Source organism: Penicillium expansum, assembly GCF_000769745.1.
Source record: "Penicillium expansum strain MD-8 chromosome Unknown contig313, whole genome shotgun sequence".
Taxonomy (NCBI): Eukaryota; Fungi; Ascomycota; class Eurotiomycetes; order Eurotiales; family Aspergillaceae; genus Penicillium; species Penicillium expansum.
In genome coordinates, this window is record NW_015971264.1 from 546,586 (window position 1) to 567,125 (window position 20,540).

The window sequence follows — 20,540 nt, forward strand, 5'->3', positions numbered from 1 at the left end:
GATCTATGATCTATGTTTTGTTTAATGTGGTTTGATAGCGTCGGTGTTTGAACTACCAGGGTAGCTCATGTTTGCTTGTACTATTTCTACTACTATTTCTACTATTCTATTTCTACTATTCTATTTCTACTATTCTATTTCTACTATTCTATTTCTACTATTCTATTTCTACCTGATAACCTCTGCCAATTCGATTCTATCTTTCTTTTCCGCTGCAGTGCTCAGACCTCGTATTTTGCTCAAGTAAAGCTAAGAATCTGGGGGGGGGGGCTACCTCAATCTACGTGTAACCTTGCGCTGTACCCCTCTAGATTGTCCCCCAGATGTACCGACACCGATGCGACTATGCATTCATTCTAATATATTTGGTACTTCATAACTACCTGGCAAGTGCAATCTTGGAAATAACATACTAGCTGGCGGTTATCAAAAGACATGCTAAAGATATGGGCCTAGAGTAAATACGAGGCATTAAGCCCGAATTGAGTGTCAATGTTGTTTCCAGTTTCATTGTTCAGAATTAACTAGTCACATATATATATTAATTTATGATGAAGGCTTTTTAGTGGTAGACTTGCCAACATCCCCCGTAACAACGGCCTATGTATAAGTCGAGCGAAGCAAAAGTATTTATTACGCACATGTACTGACTGAGTAAAAAGCTTGCGACGTGTACTCGAGGATGGAATTAATAGTCTCCAAAAATATTTCTTCTGAGTTATCACGCTATAGAAGCTCACAAAAGCATATCTCATTCCATCATATCGCCATTCCTTACTCATTATCCCTAACATCGATAATAGTCGACTTGAACTTCCGAGCAGGAATCTTGCGATTGAACAAGATATCACTTTCACGGTAAGAGCGGCCCTTGAGTTCAGGAAGGAAGAAGTACGCCGACACAAAGCAGACACAGGCTGTACCTCCCCATACGTAACCACACTTTCCAGCGAGATTCCATCCACTAGGGTTGAGCATCCGCGAGGCAAGGTAGATCATGGGGATCTCGGCAACGTAGTACGCGGCACGACCCACACCGGTGCTCAAAGCGCGAAGACGGACGGATGAGGTCTCGGCAATGATGGTGTATGAGATGGGTCCGAGAGTGCCGGCAAACACGAACGAGATTATAATTCCCAGAACGGCCTGGGCGTAGTTTGTCGCTTGGTTCTGGTGGATAGAGGCGCAGACGCCGAGGAGCATGAGTAGAGTGATGTTGGTGGCTGTGCCCCAGAGATAGATGGTTCGGCGACCAAATGAGGAGGCTAGTGGCAAAGAGATGATGTTGGCAACCAATTGAAGACACGAGTTGATTAAATTGAGTTGGAATGAACGGTCAGGTCCCATACCGGCCTCTAATTGTGGAGTCAGTCATCCATTGCTGGTTGAAATCTAGTTATAGTGAAGGACGGAAGTTACTCACGCTCGAAAAAGTAGGTTGCCTGGTTGGCAATCAAGTTACCGGCGAAGTTCTGCGACGCATAGATCAAGCAGGTGATGATTGTTCGTCTTAAATCGGTTCCCTTAAGAAGGTCGAGGAGAGTTGGGGAACCACCCATTTGAGCTTCGATCTCAACGGTTCGCTCTATCATGGCGAGTTTCTGCTGAGCTTGCTCGTGCGAGTCGCTACCAAGACGCTTGATGGAACGAAGGGCTTCTTCTTTGCGTCCGCGGCGAATCAGCCACCAAGGCGACTCGGGGGCGAAGAAGAGGAGGACCAAGAGGGGAGTCTAGAAGGAGTCAGCGCCTATAACGAGATTTCAAAGGAGAGGACTCACAGGGAAGATCCACTGCAAGGCAAGAGGCACTCGCCAAGCCCACTCATCGTTGCGGTTATTGTAGCCATAGGTTGCGGCGGCGACAATGATTGAACCGATGGACCAACTCATTTGTAGAGTAGCCGTGCAGGCACCTCTCAGGGACAGAGGTACAATCTCACTGGCATAGGCGGGGGAGTTTGCAATGAAGAATCCCCAAGGGACACCTTCTAAGGCTTGGCCCACCACAAGGAGGGTGAGTGAGTTGGCCTAAGTGGAGTTAGAGAATAAGCTCAGCAATTGGGGGATCACGGCTTACAAAGAAGGACACAAAAATCGTGGCATTCATCAACAGCAAAGCGAAGATTGTCGTAAGCCGATACCCTAGCCGGTTGGTTATTGGCCCTGCTAGGAAGACTCCGACGAAAGCACCACATTGGCCAGCTTGGAAGAGGGAGGACTGCCATTTGGTTGGAATAGTTTTACCGTGTCCCTCGACGTCGATACCATAGTGGTTTTTGAAAGCGGTAAGCGCGACAAAGTTACCATTCAGGAACATGTCGAACGACTCCATGACCTGGTTTTGGGTATATCAGCTGATATGTTCTCGAGATATCGAGATCTGGGGGGATCTGGAAACCCCGAAATGCGGGGAAGAAATCAAAAACAAATATAAACTCACGATAGTGAAGCACATGGTAAATGCCCATAAACAAGCCCAGGGATGGCTCTTCATGGCCGCCCACGTAGTCATCTCATGTTCACGGTTCTCGCCATCGAAGGCATCGGTCATGAGATCCGATTTGACCAAAACCTCGGATTGCTCAATGGCGGCCTTCTCGCCATGCACCTCATCACTTTTGTCGAGGCCTGACGACATTTTTTTTTCTTGGAAATGATTGCTATTTCCAGGTCCAAAAGAGAATGGAAATCAAAAGTTCAGAAAAAAATGCAAAACAAGGATAAGCTGGGGTCTTATATCCTTTGACCCCATGTGCGCGTTTCTCGAACTGCACAGTACGTGCGTGATACGTGGATTAATTCTGCCATCTGAGAGCTGGTTAGACAAGTCAGCGATCGGATCAAGCAGGGGTGTAACCCCGACCCGCCGGGGTTTTACCCATTTCCCGAAAGCGAGCACGTTTGGAGAGACAATTTACCCGAAGCTGGGCAGAGGCGCCGAACCTAATGTGCTGGAGGCTTAGCTGCGACTAGAAAAGGTTAGCCATCGCCGAAGGCATTGGGAATTGGCTGCCCAGAGGATTGGTGGCGTTTGCGAGTAACCGGCTTGGGAGAGAAGGCCGGAGGAAGTTTAAATTACAGGAGTCTGGGGCCACTGTGTGACTCTGGGGATTCCCCCATGAAATTTGGGATGCGGGGCCCCGGACGAGAGAGAGAAATAAAAGAATCAAGTTCATTGAAGTGATTGGTTGGGAAATGTGGTTAGATGGATACAAGGTGACAAAAGAACGCAAGCGTTGTCTCAACTATCCCGCTTATAGACTAACGCTTACAGACTAACGGGAACGCCACTGTCTGGTCGGTTAAATGACTGTTGCATTCCACATATCGGTCAGACCCCATTCTCACCTGATCACTTTTTTGGATGCTACCTCTTTCACTAGTGGGATGAATCGGTATTTGTGGGGTGTTGAGGCGGAAGAGGTCAGAGATCTACATCTCGAAAAGCTTGGATATACTGGGAAAGCCGAGGTACTACACCCCCTTTCATGTCAGACTCGGAGAGAAAAAAAAAACACAGGGATAAACAAGCACATCCGTCTTTGTGGTTCAGTTTTCAAGATTTACTAAAGAACGAAAATTGGGCTGGGTATGGAAGTATCAATGGGATACTCGGAATCAAAAATTCGGCAGTGACTATCAAGTCCCTTCCGTAGCCATAGGCTAAAAGGTGTTGTTCGGTCTATTGCTATGACTGCTTCTTGCTCTCATTTTGGATTTGGCCTAATACGTCACAAGAAGATCATGTTAGAAAACACTCTGGATCCATGAGTGATAGTAGCGTCTCTCATCTCCCGAGAAGTTGCTTACTAACAAAGACTACGGAGTACAGGGATATAATTTCCAGTTGTGGATTTTACCTCTCGTTACCAGCAATGAATTATCTTTGTAGTGATCGCTAAGAGCTATAGAGATGGTAGTTGAGCGCATTTTCATGGATCATGACTATGTTTTTGGTCTTACAACTTCTAACGCTGCCGGTAGAGCTCAAGCCCCACACGTGACCCACTTCGACTGAGTTTACTTTACTTTGAATTTGATTTTCTTTCCCCCTCACTTCTTGGTGTCCCTGAGTTGTAGCTCTTATCCATCGGACTAATGCGGTTCGAATGCGATGATAGCCCTGGCATTTGACAAACCAGATAGATCCCCCAAGCTGAAACTTGGAGTGAGACTGTGGGCCGTGAGAAGTGAATCTTATAATGTGGGGAGTCGCCGGATTTGCCAGCCCTGGAGGACCTGTGGCCCAATCGAGCTTATGTAAACATTCCCTCATTGGGTAGCTTTCATGTCGTTCCTCGGAGATTCGTGATTCAATCCCGCGCAAGTCCACTTTTTTAAAACCCATAGGTGGAGATGTATGGAGTAAGTTTAATAAACTAAAATCTAACATGAAAATGGAAGACGGGATACGCTCAAAGCAAGTTCAACGTTGATAGAAGAGAATATGATCCCGGTCCCCGACCCGTAGCAGACACTACGATAACGTTTGAGTTCTTGGTTTACCTGGGCATGGCGCTAAACATGTATTTGTAGACATCAGGAAGACATCAGAAAGACATCAGAAAGACATCAGAAAGACATCAGAAAGACATCAGAAAGACATCAGAAAGATATCAGAAGAGACATCAAATGAAGAGTAGCTTACTAGATATTGAGAGCATTGCTTGTCATATGTAATTTAGTAGACGGTTCGAGTCCAATTGTGCTTGCTATAAATACCACCTACCTCCTCTTTCCTTTTCATCTTCTCTTATTATTTCCCTTTCCACCCCCCCTCCCCTAAATGAGGGGATCCAAGACCCACGCCTTCGACTCTTCGAGTTCTCTCTTGGCTACCAAATGTGGGAGTAGGGTGGTCTAGATGGTTCCAGGCAGCCCTCTCGCACTTATCCTCACTTTGAGAATTATTGGGAGGTACGCCTGCACAAGGACATGAATCTTGCTGAAGATGAAGAAAATGCATTCAAAGCTGACTGCCAAAACTTAATGTGAGACACCATTGATATGGCTGATGCCGTCTGTGGGACGCCACATGATATCGAAACGCCAGAGATCTACCACTTTTTGCATCCCTCGTTTGTCGGTATAGACGAGGCAGCTATGTGCAAACAGGCCGATTCACATCTTGCATTGGCCTATCTATTCCCCATTTGCTTCGGACGTTTGGTGATAAGCAGCAGCTTGGTCCAAATATCACAGGAACTTCTATGGATAATCCCTTCCAGCGGCAAGTGAGGTTGTCGCTCTTTGACTACATGCTGAGGGCAGGGGTATCAGCTGGGAGGCTCAACACTCAACAGCGACTGACTGATGACATACATGTGTTTATAAAACAAAATTTCTACAGCAGCAAGTTGAAATGCAGCCCACAGATCCTGCTCGTGTTGTTGCTAGAATGGTATGCACTTTCAATCGCCGGGATTACAGGATCAACAAGAACATCCTCTGTTTGAACCATAAACACGACAAAGAAGAGCACTTCGGTGACTCCACTTCCTTTTTCAGCCGTGCCCACATCGTCACCGGTATCAATCTCGTCCGCCAACTTCTTGCAGAGGGAATTGTGCACCCTACAGAAGTTTCCATCATCACAGGATACGAGGCTCAGCACAAAGCCTATCTAGCAGCCGTGACCTACTGTCACGAGCATGATGCGCCGGGAAGCGAGGATTGGTTAAATGTCCATGTGCATAAGATCGACACATACCAGGGCAAGGAGGCAAACATTGCCGCCATAGTTGATCTGGTTCGCATGAGCCAGCTCGGATTCATGCGTGAGCCTCAGCGACTCAACGTGGCGTGTAGCCGCGTTCGGTTTGGCCTGTACATTCTATACAACCAAACAGGTATGAAGAATGCTTTGAATCGCACGCCGGCCTTCTTTGTCAAAGCCATGCTTCAGGACATCAGTGAAAATCAACTGTCCTACCCAGCCCCGGCGACAGATTATGAGTCTGAACTTTGAGCTCTGGGATTTCTATGGATGATTATGAGGATTTCATTCGCTTTGAGGAAATAGGAAACACGGGGAAAAATAGAATAGTTAAAACCAATACAAAAAGTGGTGAAGTCTACACATTGTGTGGATGAGCCCGAAAAAATCCAAAAGATCATTGTAGACCTTAGTATTTAGATGTCTTTAGGTGCCTTTTTAGACGTGTTTTAATGGCTTTTTGGGTGTCTTCTGAGATGTCTTCTGAGATAGTAATATTTTGCTTGGAGGAAAGCTCCATTATCTCCTCTTTCCTCCCTCATCCCCGATCGAACCTCCTCCTTCTCCGTCCATCCTATCTCCTCCTTAGAGCAGGCACGGAAGGAACCCAAGTCTACTAACTTGTCTGTCTCCATCATAAAAACTAGCTTCATCCACCTAATCCACTATTTTAACCTCAGTATATCCGATGGATTCCCCATGGCCTGTCGATTCCGGGAGAGCGCATCCGATCCAATATTCTATTATACAGAATATGCTTTGCTTAAATTCTGAAATCCACCGAGCGTAGACAACAAGTCACTTTACCCTTGAGCCAGTCGGCATCGTCAATGAAGGCAAGACATTCATCACGAGATTCTACTGGCTGTCGAGAAACAAAGAAGGCGATGTTCCGATCGATTCCCCGCCGACTATCAAGCTTTCTCGGTATGATCATATTGATCTGATCCCAGTTGTGAACCTCGATATGTCCGTGCACATCATGCAATCCGGTGATCAAGCCCTTTCTATACCATAGATCCTAAAACTCACCCACTGCCATCATGGGATCTTATGTCAATGCAATGGATTTTACAGGGTTTGTCCATTGAGTAGTGCAGCTGAAGTCATGGATAAAAAAAAAAGCGAGCCGGATTCAGATGACGAACTTGCTCTTGAAATTGACTGAGGAAGACATGGGCATTTCCGACATTGAATTCAGTATCTCCGAACCAACAGAAGCATAAGATGACGTAGAGTACTAATGTGTACTATGTCTTCACTGTCACTATCCCAAGCCCTTTGCTTCACAATTCATTACTGGTCTTAGGAGGGTGTTGTTATTATTATGCAAGAAATCATCACGTTACTAGTGAAAGTTGCTGCATTCTATCCTTCTCTTTCGCACATAGCCAAATACATACTACCATAGAGTATGGAAAGAGGACTTTTCTATATAGAACCAGGGGGATTCATTTATAAAAGCCCCATGCCCTAAGAGTTACCCTAACTAGGCTAGTGCATTCTAGCCCCACTGACTCATCCATCTTAGCTTCCAGGGCTGTAGGTACAACATGCCTTCTTGATACCTGGCCATATAGACCATTGGAGATTGTCCTGTTTAGCAGTCAATATTCTGCTTTTCTCATTGGATACCCCTAAAATGGCCCCCAAAGCACTGCAGAGTGTCATAAAGTGGCTCTATGGGCATTCCGAACCTCGAGTTCTCCTTCTCGGAGAGGCGGCTTCTGGGAAGACTACCTTTCTTTCCCAACTTATCCTTGGTCAGGTAGTCTACACAATTCCAACCATGGGCTACTATCTCACACCATTCGACTATAAATGGCGCACATATATGCTCTGGGATACTGGAAGTACGTCAATTCTCCTTTTTTTAGACAACTTATCTTGTTCTAAACGCATACAGTGGGATGCTTTCGGTACCCAAATTGGTTAGCATACTTTTATACCGCAGATACATCCGTCTTGTTTTTCCACGACTGCACCTGGGGTGAGGAATACACACAACAAAGCCTTGATCTCCTCTCTAGCATTGGTAGAGAAATGCTCCATGTGGGTTATAGAAGTTTATGGGTTATCTTAAACAAGCAAGACTCTCTGTCTGCAGAAGGCGTTGATCATATACGCCGGATATACGACAAAAAGTTGAAGGAAATGTTTGATGATCCGGTCAATTGCAAAGTGATTGATTATTTCGTGAGTGCAAAGACCGGGGAAGGGGTCAAGGAGGTTATGGATGATCTACATGTCTTCATGACTGGCATAAAACAAGGTCACCATCAGCAACGAATACCTAAACACATTGCCCAGAAACAGTCCCAGAAAGAGCAGGTATCAGTGGATCATGACCTCAACGTGCGAATCGAAGAGGAAGGCTCCAGAGATAATATGGACCCTCAACAATTTTGGCATTCGTTTTTGAGTGCTAATTTGACGGAGTGGGATCATCGCAGTCACCTCAAATCAGGCTTCATTGTTACCTTGGAGTCAATCAAGGAAGGAAAGAATGTGTTCGATATGGCGGAAACGTTCCTTGGGCATTTAAAGAGACTGAGAACGATGAAACCCGATCTTTTTCGCAACACAGAACATCGGTAAGAAGCCTTGCTAAATCGAGGATCTTTTTTTAAAGGACTTATGCTCAAATATATCCAAGAACAATGACAATATTCTGGCTCACGCAACTGCAGAATGCTATCTTAAAATACAGACTCCATACCGGAAAAGAAGAATTCCCATCCTGGAATGACTTTCAACAAGTCCTCCTCTATACACCATCACTCATGAACACCGGCCTTTGGAGATTATACTACACCAAAGAACATATGTTCTCTGAAGCAGCACGGGAGTCGTGGTCACTTCCTGACCTGCAACCCCTGCCTGGGATATCAAGTCCACATCATGATTCTCCCTCCGGGCAAGTCAGTAACCCGGACCGGCTCCTCCAATACGCCTTTGCAGTTGTCCAATATACTCTAACTTCGGGCTCTCGTCGCGGCCAAGTTGTCAAGGAAGCACTCGATTCGCTAAAGATAACGACAATGCGCATCAGAACGACAAACTCGTCCGTTCCTCCCTATTCCGAAACACAGGGCTATTTCTGGATTCAAGTAGTTCATGCCGCCATCCAATCACTCAAGGCAACCCCAGGCAGTTCAACAGGCGAAAGGTCAATAATTGACATCCCTGCATCACGCATTAGCTCCGCTACTCTTAATGCGCTTTTCGGACTGAACTCATCTACTTGGAGACACCACTACTCTGAGAAAGTCTGGAATAGCATTTCCGCACGCATGGAATTTGTCCAACCAGACCTCAAACCGATACCAAATATTATCACCATCTCATCCCAATCCCAGGAGCAGGCCGCTCTTTTTAAGCAGATGGAGGTCTCTCTCCTACAGAGAAGTCCTGGGCTGCCAACCCTCGAGTGCCTTTCTTTCCAGGCGATCTGGGTCATTCGAGATGTACAAGCACTGGCCGAATCCTCGATGGTAGATTCTCCCAGTATATCGAGCCATTCGCACTTGCTACTCTATTTGTATAGGAAGCTTATACTGGGATCAGAAAATGGCCTGCCAGGAAAGACTGCATTGGAACAAGCAGAGAAAATGTCGGGTCCTCAGTTGGATTCAGTCACCCACAAGATGTTCTGGATTCAAGTTTTCTTAATTGCTATGGCTCGTGCAGAGGCTTCTAGGGGAATGGCCGACAAGCAGACGTCCCGGGAAAAAGTCACATTTGAAGCATTTATCCGAGGCAATCTCCATCTGGTTCATGAAGATTTGCCAAGCTTATATTACACCCCGGAGATCTGGCAAAGTAAAGAGGCATTTGAGGTAATGATTGCGCCTGACAGGAGGAGGATGGATAGGTTTCTCGAATCAAGGCTTAAGGACAAGCTGGAAGAATTTGTTTTTATCTAGTTCATCTCTTTCTTCAAAGCTGAGACATCTCTCAGTCGAGGCACGCTTGAATTTGAAATGGCCCCGTCAGTGGCGATTCGCCGAACAAGAGTCGAATTCCCAGTCTATGTACGACAGTTACGCCCCTATGGTCCTTGGACAACCTGCTGTGGGGATAGAAAGGAGCCTATGTAAGAAATCCTGAATTACGTCATCCTCCTTTAGAAGCCCATCACGATTCATGAATCTACAAACACGGACAGATCGCCCGGTGAGTTTCCGCTAAAATAACTAGTCTAAAGCTTCGACGAAGAACGGAACTCGAGCCAAGTACCTGCTGTCGCTGAGACTATAAATGGAATACCGGAGAAATTACCAGCCTGTCTCTATGGATACAGTCAGAGCTATATGTTAAAAACAGAAAGCTATGGGTTTACCTGAAAGACCCACGTAAATTGCCATTCCGGATGGGTAAAATATTTGGGAGAAGATTCTTATTTTTCACAGGAAGCGTCCAATGCGCAAAGCAAAGACAATTTTTCCTCGACTCGTGTTATACCAGATGTGTACAGATTACACGGCAGAAAAATAATGACGAGCGATGAATCAAGCAGACTGTACAGGTCACTGAAGAACGGAGATCTATATAGCAGAAGGCACGTGATGGATCTACATACGGATGATCTAAATGTGAACAAATAGCAGAGGATGAAGTTGCCCGGTAGGTTCTTTGAAGAAACTGTGAATTAAAAGAGCCTGTATGAAACCCAATGCCACTAGAGACCGTGCTCTTCGTGCAAGCTAATTAAACCTCCGATTCACAGTGGCTCCTCAGCACTAGCTCTGGATAAAAGTCAGAGGCCCCTTTCGAGTGCATCTGCCATATCGCCCAAAGTGTCAAATTTCCAGTCGTACACATGCTCATCAAGGTTTCCCATAATAGACCCGGGCCTGACAATCCAGCTAGAGCGAATCCCCATCTTTCTCGCTGCATGGTGATCATGAAATTGGCTCTGGGCTGTTTGAAGCACTTGCTTCTTGGTGATTCCGAATTTCTCATGCACCGCACGTAGCATAAATTCAAAGTTGCGGGGATCTGGCTTATAGCTTCCAACTTCCTCGGCAGTAATCACAAGGTCGAAAGGGAAGTCTTCCAAGGAGCCCTCGTTAGACCCCTTGAAAGATTCGATATCGACATTAGACAGACAAACAAGCTTGAAATGCTTCTTCAGTCGCTTAAGAGCATCGATGGTATCGGGAAAAGCAGGCCAGCTTCGTACAGACCTGCCGAATGCAGCGCTTTGCTCCGGGGTTGGCTCGGGAAGTCCAAGACGCTTCGCCATCTGAGGATAAATGGTAGCGACCAAGTCGGCATACTTCATTTTTGGTGTCTTGCTTTGCTGAAGCTTTTCGCATTCATAGTAAGCGTCGAGGATTTGGCTCCGACTTGGATGAACCCCGCTAGCTTCCATCAGAGGCTTAAAGCCATTTAGTGTTCCAGTCTCCCAGTCGATAAGTGTGCCGTACACGTCAAACGAGAGGAGACGATAGTTGGAAAGTGAGGTCATGTTTTCTTTTGTTCTCGTTCGGAAAACAATTGATATTGTGGCCGGAGGCTCAAAGAGGTTATCGGTGGAGCAAAGAGAGTTGATGCCTCGAGATATTCAGGTCTGTCAAAATGCTGTCCTTGAGATGATGAGCGGAGATGGGATGATCTATATTTATGTGCCTGTTGAGAGACTGAGGGGCTTGGGGCAACTTTGCGACGATAATGGGGCCTCTGCACTTCTCTTCCCCATTTTCCCCGGCTTCCTTTCCACCGGTAAATTGACAAGGCGCATCGGATCGGAGACCCATTTCCTTTACCCCAGGAAGCACTGGTATCCTACAACGCTTGCCATTGCTTTGTAAATATTTTACCATGAGCACCACCTGGCCTTGGGACAGGCAAACATCCGGGCCGGCACAGCCACTCATCCGGATCATGGGGCCGCTACTCATCCGGCTAGTGGGCAATTATCCGGTGGATCAGCGAGCTGTGCGCCAAGCAAGTACTTTACTGTTGCCAGATTGGAAATAGATTCCGGGAAGCACTCGGCTAGGTCCAGCGCAACATCCGTGCCATAGTCCCGGCGCCGGGAGACGTCCAAGCTCTATGGTCGCATGATGTAGTTATTCCTCAGTAGGCGCGCGGATTTATATGTATATATCTCATCGTGAACTATAGACCCGAGCTCTTATGAACTTTTCTCATATTTCCCACCTCATTAGACATGAATTCCACGCAAGCATCTCGTCTCCCGGTCTCAAACCCCGTACAGTCGTTCTGGAATGCAGACCCAAAGAAGTTTGATGACTATCAAAGTACTTCTGCACTACCCTCTGTGGCTGACTTTGTCGTCATTGGGTCAGGCCTTTCAGGTGTTGCTACATCTTATTATCTTCTGAAAGATAATCCCAATCTCCCTTCTGTGGTGCTTCTTGAGGCAAGACAGATTTGCTCTGGTGCAACCGGCCGCAATGGAGGGCATGTTAAACCTGACACATACTCCGACATACCTAAATTTGCGAAGCTTCTCGGCATAGAAGCTGCATCTCAATTGGCCGAGTTCGAGGCGTCACATGTCCACGCAGTTAAAGAACTGGTAGAGACGGAGAAGATTGATTGCGATTTCCACATGACCAGAGCACTTGATGTTTATCTGGATGCGGATCACGCCAATGAAGTTGAATCAACATACAAATCTCTCGAGGAACTGGACATTCTCAATTTGCGCGATGTAGCAGTGACTTCAGGAAAGGCTGCGGAGCGGGTACGTGTTTATGAGCTGCATGAAAGTACCAAGCTAATTAAATCCATCATGCAAAGATATCCGGCGTGAAGAATGCAAAATGCTGTGTGTCCTACACTGCAGCTCACCTGTGGCCATCCAAGCTTGTGCACCAGCTTGTCGCGAGACTAGTCCATCAAGGTTTAAACCTGCAGGCCCATACAGCCGTTTTGTCGGTGTGTCCATCTAAAGATCAAGATTATCTGTGGACTGTGAGAAGCTCCAGGGGCGAAATCAAAGCAAAGAAAGTGGTGCATGCTACCAATGCCTATGCATCCTCAATCTTGCCGGAATATACCAATGCTATAACACCTGTCCGAGGCATCTGTGGCCACATCGAAAGCCCCTTAGGCACTAATACGCCTCATTTGATCAACACATACGGAATCCGGTTTGACACAGTGAATAACGACTACTTGATTCCCCGTGCCGACGGAAGCATTATCGTTGGTGGGGCCAGACAAGTGTTCTGGCATCAAAAAGATCGATGGTTTGACAATGTCAAGGACGATGAAACGATCGAGGAGGCGGCAACGTACTTCCATGACTATATGCAACGTCACTTTCAAGGATGGGAAAAGAGTCAGATGAAAACCACAAGAATCTGGTCAGGAAGTAAGTCAAAAACGTGAAACACTATGGTTGACGTACAACTAATGGTAGCAATCACTCATGATATAGTCTTGGGTTATAGTTCGGATTTTATGCCGCATGTTGGCGAGGTGCCAGGAAAGAATGGACAATTCATCATTGCTGGATTTACAGGATACGGAATGCCCAAGATTCTTCTATCTGCCAAGAATCTGGCCGCCATGATCAATACTGGCATTCCCTTCGAGCAAACAGGGTTACCGCAGGCTTTCAAGAGTACCAAAGAGAGAATTGAGTCCAAGGATAATATTATGAAAGACTCATACAACTCACTTTGGACCAACAATGCAAAGCTATAAATATGCCTTGCTCTCATCTGTTTTCTGAGACATTCCGAGGAGAGTCCTCCCAATACTGACAGTATTGAGAGAAACGGTACTTTTGATTGGGTGGTAGTTCCGAATGGACAGGTCTCGCATTCGTTCGTCGGTATGCAATGATTCTAGCGGCTGCTCACCCAAATCCAGACGAGATCTCTCTCAATAAATAGTGCTTATCGAGTCTGGGCCGGGCAGATAGTCTACATACAGCAGTGAGATAAAATCGAATGACAGTTTTCCAACGACCACCTTACCTTTCCTTTTCTTACTTGCCTATTCAAGTGGCAATAAACGTCATCTCGCTCAAGATGTTTATTTTTGCTACAAAACACGCTGTCGTGCACGATTTTCATGTATCGCACAAAGTAGTATGAATTGAAAATTCCATGAAAGGCTGTGATTACGGGGTCCATAGATCAACCATGGGCTCTTATTGAGCGAAATCTTACAATTGCAGGCATTTCCTATCAGTTCAGTCAATTAGCCTGAACCCTCAGAGGCACCGATATTTTCTCCGAGCTGATAAAACATAGCAGCTTTAATGTTGCATCTTACGCCCCTTTCGCTAGAAGACCTGAGCCGTAGATATCAAAAGCGAATTCTACATGAATTCTTAGAAACAAGCCATCCATGATCTCTTGGAATATTTTATTCTACTCGCGCCAAGCTACGGGTGAAGAAGCTGGTCATTTCGGGAGGGCTGCCGACAATCATGGGTCCCTTCTTAGAGGTAGCCAATGGGAAGTTGTTACTCTGCTCATGAATCATACTCCACCATACTCCACTGCCCCTCACAGAGAACCAGGGGGCGTTGGCAAGTCCTCACGGGACTGAAAGTATGTTCTGGAGCCAGATGGGACCCCGCTTAAAGTAATTATTTGAGCTTTCGTCACCCTCAATTGTCAAACGTGCAGGGTATATGAGGTTATCAGTTACGTATGTGCTAGGTGGTTCATATTGGAAAACGCGGCGCAGAAACAAACATGGCCAGGGAGGGTTGCAGAGCGAGACGCCGCCGTGTCGCTGATAAAGACCGGAAACGTGCTGCGCGCGCGTAAGTAATTTTCATTCTACAGAATGAACATACCTGAGACTTCGCAGATGTGACTTGTGTCGCCAGCAAAAAGAGAAGTGTGAAGGGGGTATACCCTGCACAAGGTGCGTACGGCTACATCGTGAATGCATGTTGTCCATATCGCTTGAGAGCCGGCACTCATCCGATTTGGTTCCTCCTGTTACAATCGAGTCGCCTCCACCACCCGGTCAACCCCAACCCACTACGGCAGAAACTGGTAACGAAACCGATCTTTCCGAGCTCTTGCAGAGACTGTTCTACTTGGAGAATATTGTTCGATACAAATTTGGTGTCCAAAATTTGGACTTGCAAGCTCTTCGGGCCTTAGCTTCGGAAGCACAGCAGGATGCGTCGATCGGCTCGGGCGGTAACATGGCACCTGGCCGTGGGATTGCCGCAGTAGACGAAAAATGCAGTATCCAACCCATCGAACATAACGTCGCCCGTCAGCATACTCATTCATCGACTCGCCAACTGTGAAGCTAATATGGAGTGCAGACTTCTCCGGTGAACATTCACATTGGAATTTTTCTATGCAAATCAAAAGATGGATCAAGCAAAACATCTCCCTAAACGTACGTCACGGCGGTGTTACCTTTTCTTAGAAAGATAATCTCGTCGGACTGACACGCGGTGGTAGGCTCGTATACCAGTGGAAGGCTTGACGGAGTTCTGGCGTTTTAAAGATTTGCAATGCCTTTCTAGCACGCTGGCTGCAGTTTCCTCGCTTCCCCCTCGGTTCATTGCTGATTTTCTTATACATTGCTTTTTCAAACACGCCATGACGAATTATTTCTATGTTGATCGGGACTGGCTCTTCACCAAACTCGACACAGCCTATTCCTCCTCCTCATCCCTTGGTCAAAACGACGCAGGCACAATGTGCACAATATTTTGTATTTTTGCAATCGGTACGCATTACGCTCATCTAGAAGCAAATGACGGCGACACGACGGGTTCTTTCACGCACCATCCTTCGAACGTGACTCCGTTCACAGGAGAGTCCGCAAGTCTGGTCTTCTACCATGAAGCATGTCGCTTATTGCCAGATGTGATCACGATAGCATCTCTAGAAAGCGTTCAAGCATGCTTGATCCTTGCCGTGTTTGCGCTACCTCTTGATGCATCTGGATTAGCTTGGACTTATCTTGGCCTTGCTAGCAAACTTGCTGTTTTGAATGGTATGCACAGAAAATGCTCTGAGGACTGCTTTGATTTGCAAACCCGGGAATTTAGAAACAAGCTTTGGAGGACTATAAGCTCCCTTGAAAGGCATGGACCATATTTCAAATTATGCCCCGCGACTCTTTTCATAACACTTTGTTCGTATGGAGGAGCATACTAATTTTGAGCAGGCGAATCGGCATATTTCATGGCCGGCCGGCCTCAACCGATCAGATTGGGATAGGCGCAGATGTATCAGTCAATCAGCATTCGAGTGGCGCTGCGACGCCTTCGCCACTGTCGTGTGTCGAAGCCACACTACGTTTGAATGAAATGCTCAACCGGTTAGCCTGGGAAATGTAATCTCCTCCCTTGAATATCATGCGCGCTCCCTAACCACTTTCTCAAGGTCGTCTCTGAAGCGGTTTTCCTGTGCAGACGCACTTCACTGGGGCCTAGACCGACTGAGTCAATCTCAAGGTGAACTTGTGGCTTGGTGGGATTGTCTTCCAACCAGTCTGTCTCGACCTGAACTTTCCTCGTCCACTCTCGATATACGTCCCATTGCCCATCTCAAACTTGAATATTGTCTTGTGCGCATGTTCATCGGGCGAAATTTCCTTTTTCCAGAGGAATGTTTACGAAGTGAGATAATGGACTCAATGGATTGCAGAGATCCTGGGTCTTCAGCATCTCTGATGGATCCGAATATCCTAAAATCACATTTTATCGACAACTGTGTTGATGCTGCGCTTGGAGCGATTGAGACGTGCCGCTTCCTAAAGAATACGATAGGCCTGGCGCGAGCATCGTACACTGAGTTTAGCTCATGTCGAGCGGCCCTGTTGATCATTGCCATTCAGTGTTTTCAGACAGGAAGCCGGAAATATAGGCATAGTCTTCGCGAAGGCTTGATTATGCTCAAAGAAATGGCGTCTTGGGCAGAGCTAGCCCGTGTTGAAGCGTCACTGATCGATGCTTTTGAAAAAGTCCTTATAAACATGGATGCCACTCAGAACGAAATCTCGGCCGATGAATCAGGATTCATGGAATTTAAACGATGGGAGAATATGTGGAAAGAAAACACATCTGCTACGGATTCTTTTAACCTGGTTGGCCAAGATGGCATGGCTCAGATGACAGATCCCTCGTGGCAGGACTGGCCGAATATCAGGGAGTCCACATCTTTGAATTTGGATGATATTGATTCGTTTCCAATGCTTGAGCCCCGAGGACAGAGGGGGCTGATCCATCAACCACGGACATGTGAGGATTTGTCAACTCTTTTGGGTTTCAGCTTCCAATCCTCTTAAGCCTCCAAGCACCATCGTTGCATAGTACAGCCGAGTACTTTCCCAGAATTTCGAGTATTTACATCTGAGTGACTGCTCAAAATTTACTCTGAGTAGCATTGACAAGAGCCTGAGCAATGCATAATTCAAGGGACTTTTTCTTTCGGGCGACTGTATGCCCTTGGTTGCTCGGCAGGAAAAATCACAGTCTCTGTCGTCAAGCGGCCTCTGAAATATGGACTAAAGTCCCTTTTGTGCTTTGTAGAATCAAAGCTAAAGCTGAGATTGAATCAATGTATGATAAGAGCAATCCCATGGCGTAATCATTTTCATCCTGGACCAGACCTTTCAGTTAAGACGTGATAATAGGGGAATCAAATTGAGCCATGCGGATCTTTGAATAGGTGAGAATCTCGCCCCTATAGACTATTTTAAACAAGCTAAGATCAGCCGGGATTCACAAGGTGACGTGGGGAAATTAGATTGAACACGAGCCAACGCAAGTACCAAATATGGATGTAGGTAATTAAGTGTGTCCTGGCCGAGGAGGCGGTCGATCGCTTTCGCCTTGACGGCCTGAACCTTGGCCCTTCGATGGATAGAAGGATTATTTCACTTCATAACTGCCAGATTGCGATCAGGGCCAGCAAGCTTCTTTATATAGGTAGAATAGGCGGTCCATCGGTCTAGTACTCGTCTCTCGGAAGCTTGCCTCTTTTAGGGCTTCGAAATGATCATTACAGAGACGTATTCATATATATAATAAACAATAGGGTTGCTGGCCCGAGGGTACCGAGGTAAACAGGACACACTCGTCACTGCTTTTTTTAGACATAGAAGGTGGCGATGTGTAGGTACCAAGTAGACTAGTGCTTCAGATGGTGGTAGACCAGCCAATGGTATATGCTTCACGTTAGCTTAGAAGGTCAAACAAAGTATGATTCTCACCCTAGCTCACCCTGTCTATTACGCACTCACCCTAATCACCTGAGTCGCGCGACGCTAAAGCGGCACTCGCCTTATTCTCACCTGGACGGCACCTACCGCCCTACTGTCTGTGTTTTAGCCATACGCCGGTAAGTTAGTAGTTGGGTAGGTGACTACCAGCGAATCCTTACTATTTTATGTATTTTTGGTTTTTTGGGTTGTTTTTCTTTTTGCTATTTGTGTTTCTATACTACTCTACAAGCGGAAGAGTCTCATATGTTCGGATTTTAATGCATAAGAGGTGAATGAGGGTCTAGTCACGAGAACTGAAAGTCAAGACTAATATCGTGGAGCAATAGAAACAGAAGTAGGTTCCATTTGAGACCAAATATTAAAAGGAAAAAACCAAACATAGGGGGAATGCAATCAGATATGAAGTTCAGTCAGAGGGAAATGATTATATTGGCTATAAATTTGAGGATAATTCATATATATATATATAGACTCCTATATACTCCTAGGTATACCTACGTTGTAAATGTATCATTGCAGAACGGTGAACGGTGGAGTATAAACCTCAAATCACGCCATCTGCACCCCGCCATCTTAGATCGTCCCTCGTCCCTCTTCCCTTTTCTACTTGAGCTTCTTTGTTTTCTTCGATTCAATCTCAAGTATCCGACTGTCTGACATTCTATCCTAAATTCAGATAACTTCCCCGCATTTTTTAAACCATGTCTGAGAATCTCCACTTTGACACTCTACAGCTTCATGCTGGGTAAGTGTCCAATTCCCCAATGAAAGAAAAATCTAACACAAAGCTCAAGTCACGAACCTGATTCAGCCACGAACTCACGCGCTGTCCCAATTTATGCAACTAGCTCTTATGTCTTCAATGACTCAGCCCACGGCGCGAGGCTCTTCGGCCTCAAGGAGTTCGGCAACATCTACAGCCGAATCATGAACCCTACAGTCGACGTCTTCGAGAAGCGAATTGCAGCTCTGGAAGGTGGTGTTGCTGCCGTTGCAGCCTCCTCTGGCCAGGCAGCTCAATTCATGGCCATCTCGGCCCTCGCCCATGCCGGAGACAACATCGTCTCCACGAGCAACCTATACGGCGGCACCTACAACCAGTTCAAGGTTATGCTCCCGCGCATGGGAATTACTACCAAGTTTATCCAGGGTGACAAGCCCGAGGATATCGCCGCGGCTATTGATGATCGTACCAAGGCTGTTTATATCGAGTCTATTGGTAACCCCCGCTACAATGTTCCGGACTTTGAGGCCATTGCCAAGGTTGCACACGAGAAGGGTGTCCCAGTTGTGGTATGTTATTTGCTTGGAAATTGCGCAAGGATGTAAAGCTTACGAATCTTACTTCTAGGTCGATAACACCTTCGGCGCAGGTGGCTACTTCGTTCGCCCAATTGACCACGGTGCCGATATTGTCGTGCACAGCGCTACAAAGTGGATCGGTGGCCATGGTACCACCATCGGCGGAGTCGTGGTTGACAGTGGAAAGTTTGACTGGGGCAAGAATGCTGCCCGGTTCCCCCAATTTGTCGAGCCATCCGAGGGTTACCACGGGTTGAAGTTCTGGGAGACCTTCGGCTCGCTTGCTTTTGCTATCCGAGTGCGCGTGGAGATCCTGCGTGACATTGGTTCTGCCCTGAACCCCTTCGCTGCCCAGCAGTTGATCCTCGGTCTGGAGACTCTGAGTTTGCGATGCGAGCGACATGCAACTAACGCTACCGCCCTGGCTAAATGGTTGCAGACAAACGAGAATGTGAGCTGGGTGTCATACCCCGGTCTGGAGGATCACCCTAGTCACGATCTCGCAAAGAAGTACCTACCCCGTGGCTTTGGGGGTGTGTTGTCTGTGGGCATCAAGGGTGGCGCTGCCGCTGGTTCTCAGGTTGTTGATAACTTCAAGTTGATCTCGAACCTTGCCAAGTATGATTCATTCCCATTCGCTCCCCTTCGAGGCATTCTACTGATACACTGCAGTGTCGGCGATTCCAAGACTCTGGCCATCCACCCTTGGTCCACCACCCACGAGCAGCTCACGGAGCAGGAGCGTCGTGACTCCGGTGTTAAGGAGGATGCGATCCGCATCTCGGTTGGTACAGAGTACATTGGCGATATAATTGCTGACTTTGAGCAGTCGTTCCAGGCATCAAAGGCTCTGCCGGATCGTACTGCTTGAAGACTCTGACACATGTGGATGGACCTGTGCATAAAGATGGAAAATACTAGAACGCTACATAGCAACATAGTAGTTAAACTTAGTGATGACCTCGACACGATATCAATGAACAATTTTACAATTTCACAAGATACATACTACTACACGTCCGTAGACAAAGCTGAGCCGAAAAACCTTTACAGTCACAAGGGAAACCATTAGGTTATGTTAATGAGTTATTTGATTTCTCTCATAAAGTTTGTTTCATCCGAATGTGTCCACCATATTCAATCACCATTGGTGAAGACCTCATGCACAGCCGTGGGAATTAAAAAAGTAAGAGAAGTGCAGAAATAACGAAAACCTCCCCCCGCCGAATGATATGCCTCGAGATAATGCCTCAAGAAAAAAAAGTCCAATCCCCCAACGCCTTTGCCATGCGCGGTGCGCGCAGCCTATTCGGACCATATGCACG

At 46.6% G+C, this 20,540-nt stretch overlaps 7 protein-coding genes across 7 annotated transcripts; 5 read left to right on the forward strand and 2 right to left on the reverse strand.

Moving 5' to 3' along the window:
- Positions 1-774: 774 nt before the first annotated feature.
- On the reverse strand, positions 775-2,637 carry PEX2_093760 (putative MFS maltose transporter; the record flags this gene model as incomplete). The annotated part of the gene is made up of 5 exons (XM_016746646.1): positions 775-1,355; positions 1,424-1,730; positions 1,779-2,027; positions 2,077-2,334; positions 2,440-2,637. 5 exons carry the CDS (start codon positions 2,635-2,637, stop codon positions 775-777), a joined length of 1,593 nt encoding a protein of 530 aa, XP_016600362.1.
- Positions 2,638-5,361: 2,724 nt separating this feature from the next.
- PEX2_093770 (uncharacterized protein) lies at positions 5,362-5,967 on the forward strand (the record flags this gene model as incomplete). Its single annotated transcript, XM_016746647.1, has 1 exon — positions 5,362-5,967. One exon carries the CDS (start codon positions 5,362-5,364, stop codon positions 5,965-5,967), a length of 606 nt encoding a protein of 201 aa, XP_016600363.1.
- Positions 5,968-7,357: 1,390 nt separating this feature from the next.
- On the forward strand, positions 7,358-9,641 carry PEX2_093780 (uncharacterized protein; the record flags this gene model as incomplete). The annotated part of the gene is made up of 3 exons (XM_016746648.1): positions 7,358-7,568; positions 7,622-8,309; positions 8,426-9,641. 3 exons carry the CDS (start codon positions 7,358-7,360, stop codon positions 9,639-9,641), a joined length of 2,115 nt encoding a protein of 704 aa, XP_016600364.1.
- An 833-nt stretch (positions 9,642-10,474) lies between these two features.
- PEX2_093790 (Haloacid dehalogenase/epoxide hydrolase) lies at positions 10,475-11,188 on the reverse strand (the record flags this gene model as incomplete). The annotated part of the gene is made up of 1 exon (XM_016746649.1): positions 10,475-11,188. One exon carries the CDS (start codon positions 11,186-11,188, stop codon positions 10,475-10,477), a length of 714 nt encoding a protein of 237 aa, XP_016600365.1.
- Positions 11,189-11,893: 705 nt separating this feature from the next.
- On the forward strand, positions 11,894-13,401 carry PEX2_093800 (NAD(P)/FAD-dependent oxidoreductase; the record flags this gene model as incomplete). The annotated part of the gene is made up of 3 exons (XM_016746650.1): positions 11,894-12,433; positions 12,490-13,066; positions 13,115-13,401. The coding sequence occupies 3 exons, from the start codon at positions 11,894-11,896 to the stop codon at positions 13,399-13,401; spliced, it is 1,404 nt and encodes a 467-aa protein (XP_016600366.1).
- Positions 13,402-14,405: 1,004 nt separating this feature from the next.
- Positions 14,406-16,974, forward strand: PEX2_093810 (uncharacterized protein; the record flags this gene model as incomplete). The annotated part of the gene is made up of 6 exons (XM_016746651.1): positions 14,406-14,476; positions 14,524-14,942; positions 14,996-15,072; positions 15,138-15,678; positions 15,921-16,005; positions 16,071-16,974. The coding sequence occupies 6 exons, from the start codon at positions 14,406-14,408 to the stop codon at positions 16,972-16,974; spliced, it is 2,097 nt and encodes a 698-aa protein (XP_016600367.1).
- A 1,640-nt stretch (positions 16,975-18,614) lies between these two features.
- PEX2_093820 (O-acetylhomoserine aminocarboxypropyltransferase/cysteine synthase family protein) lies at positions 18,615-20,086 on the forward strand (the record flags this gene model as incomplete). Its single annotated transcript, XM_016746652.1, has 4 exons — positions 18,615-18,658; positions 18,708-19,206; positions 19,265-19,833; positions 19,888-20,086. 4 exons carry the CDS (start codon positions 18,615-18,617, stop codon positions 20,084-20,086), a joined length of 1,311 nt encoding a protein of 436 aa, XP_016600368.1.
- Positions 20,087-20,540: the final 454 nt, after the last annotated feature.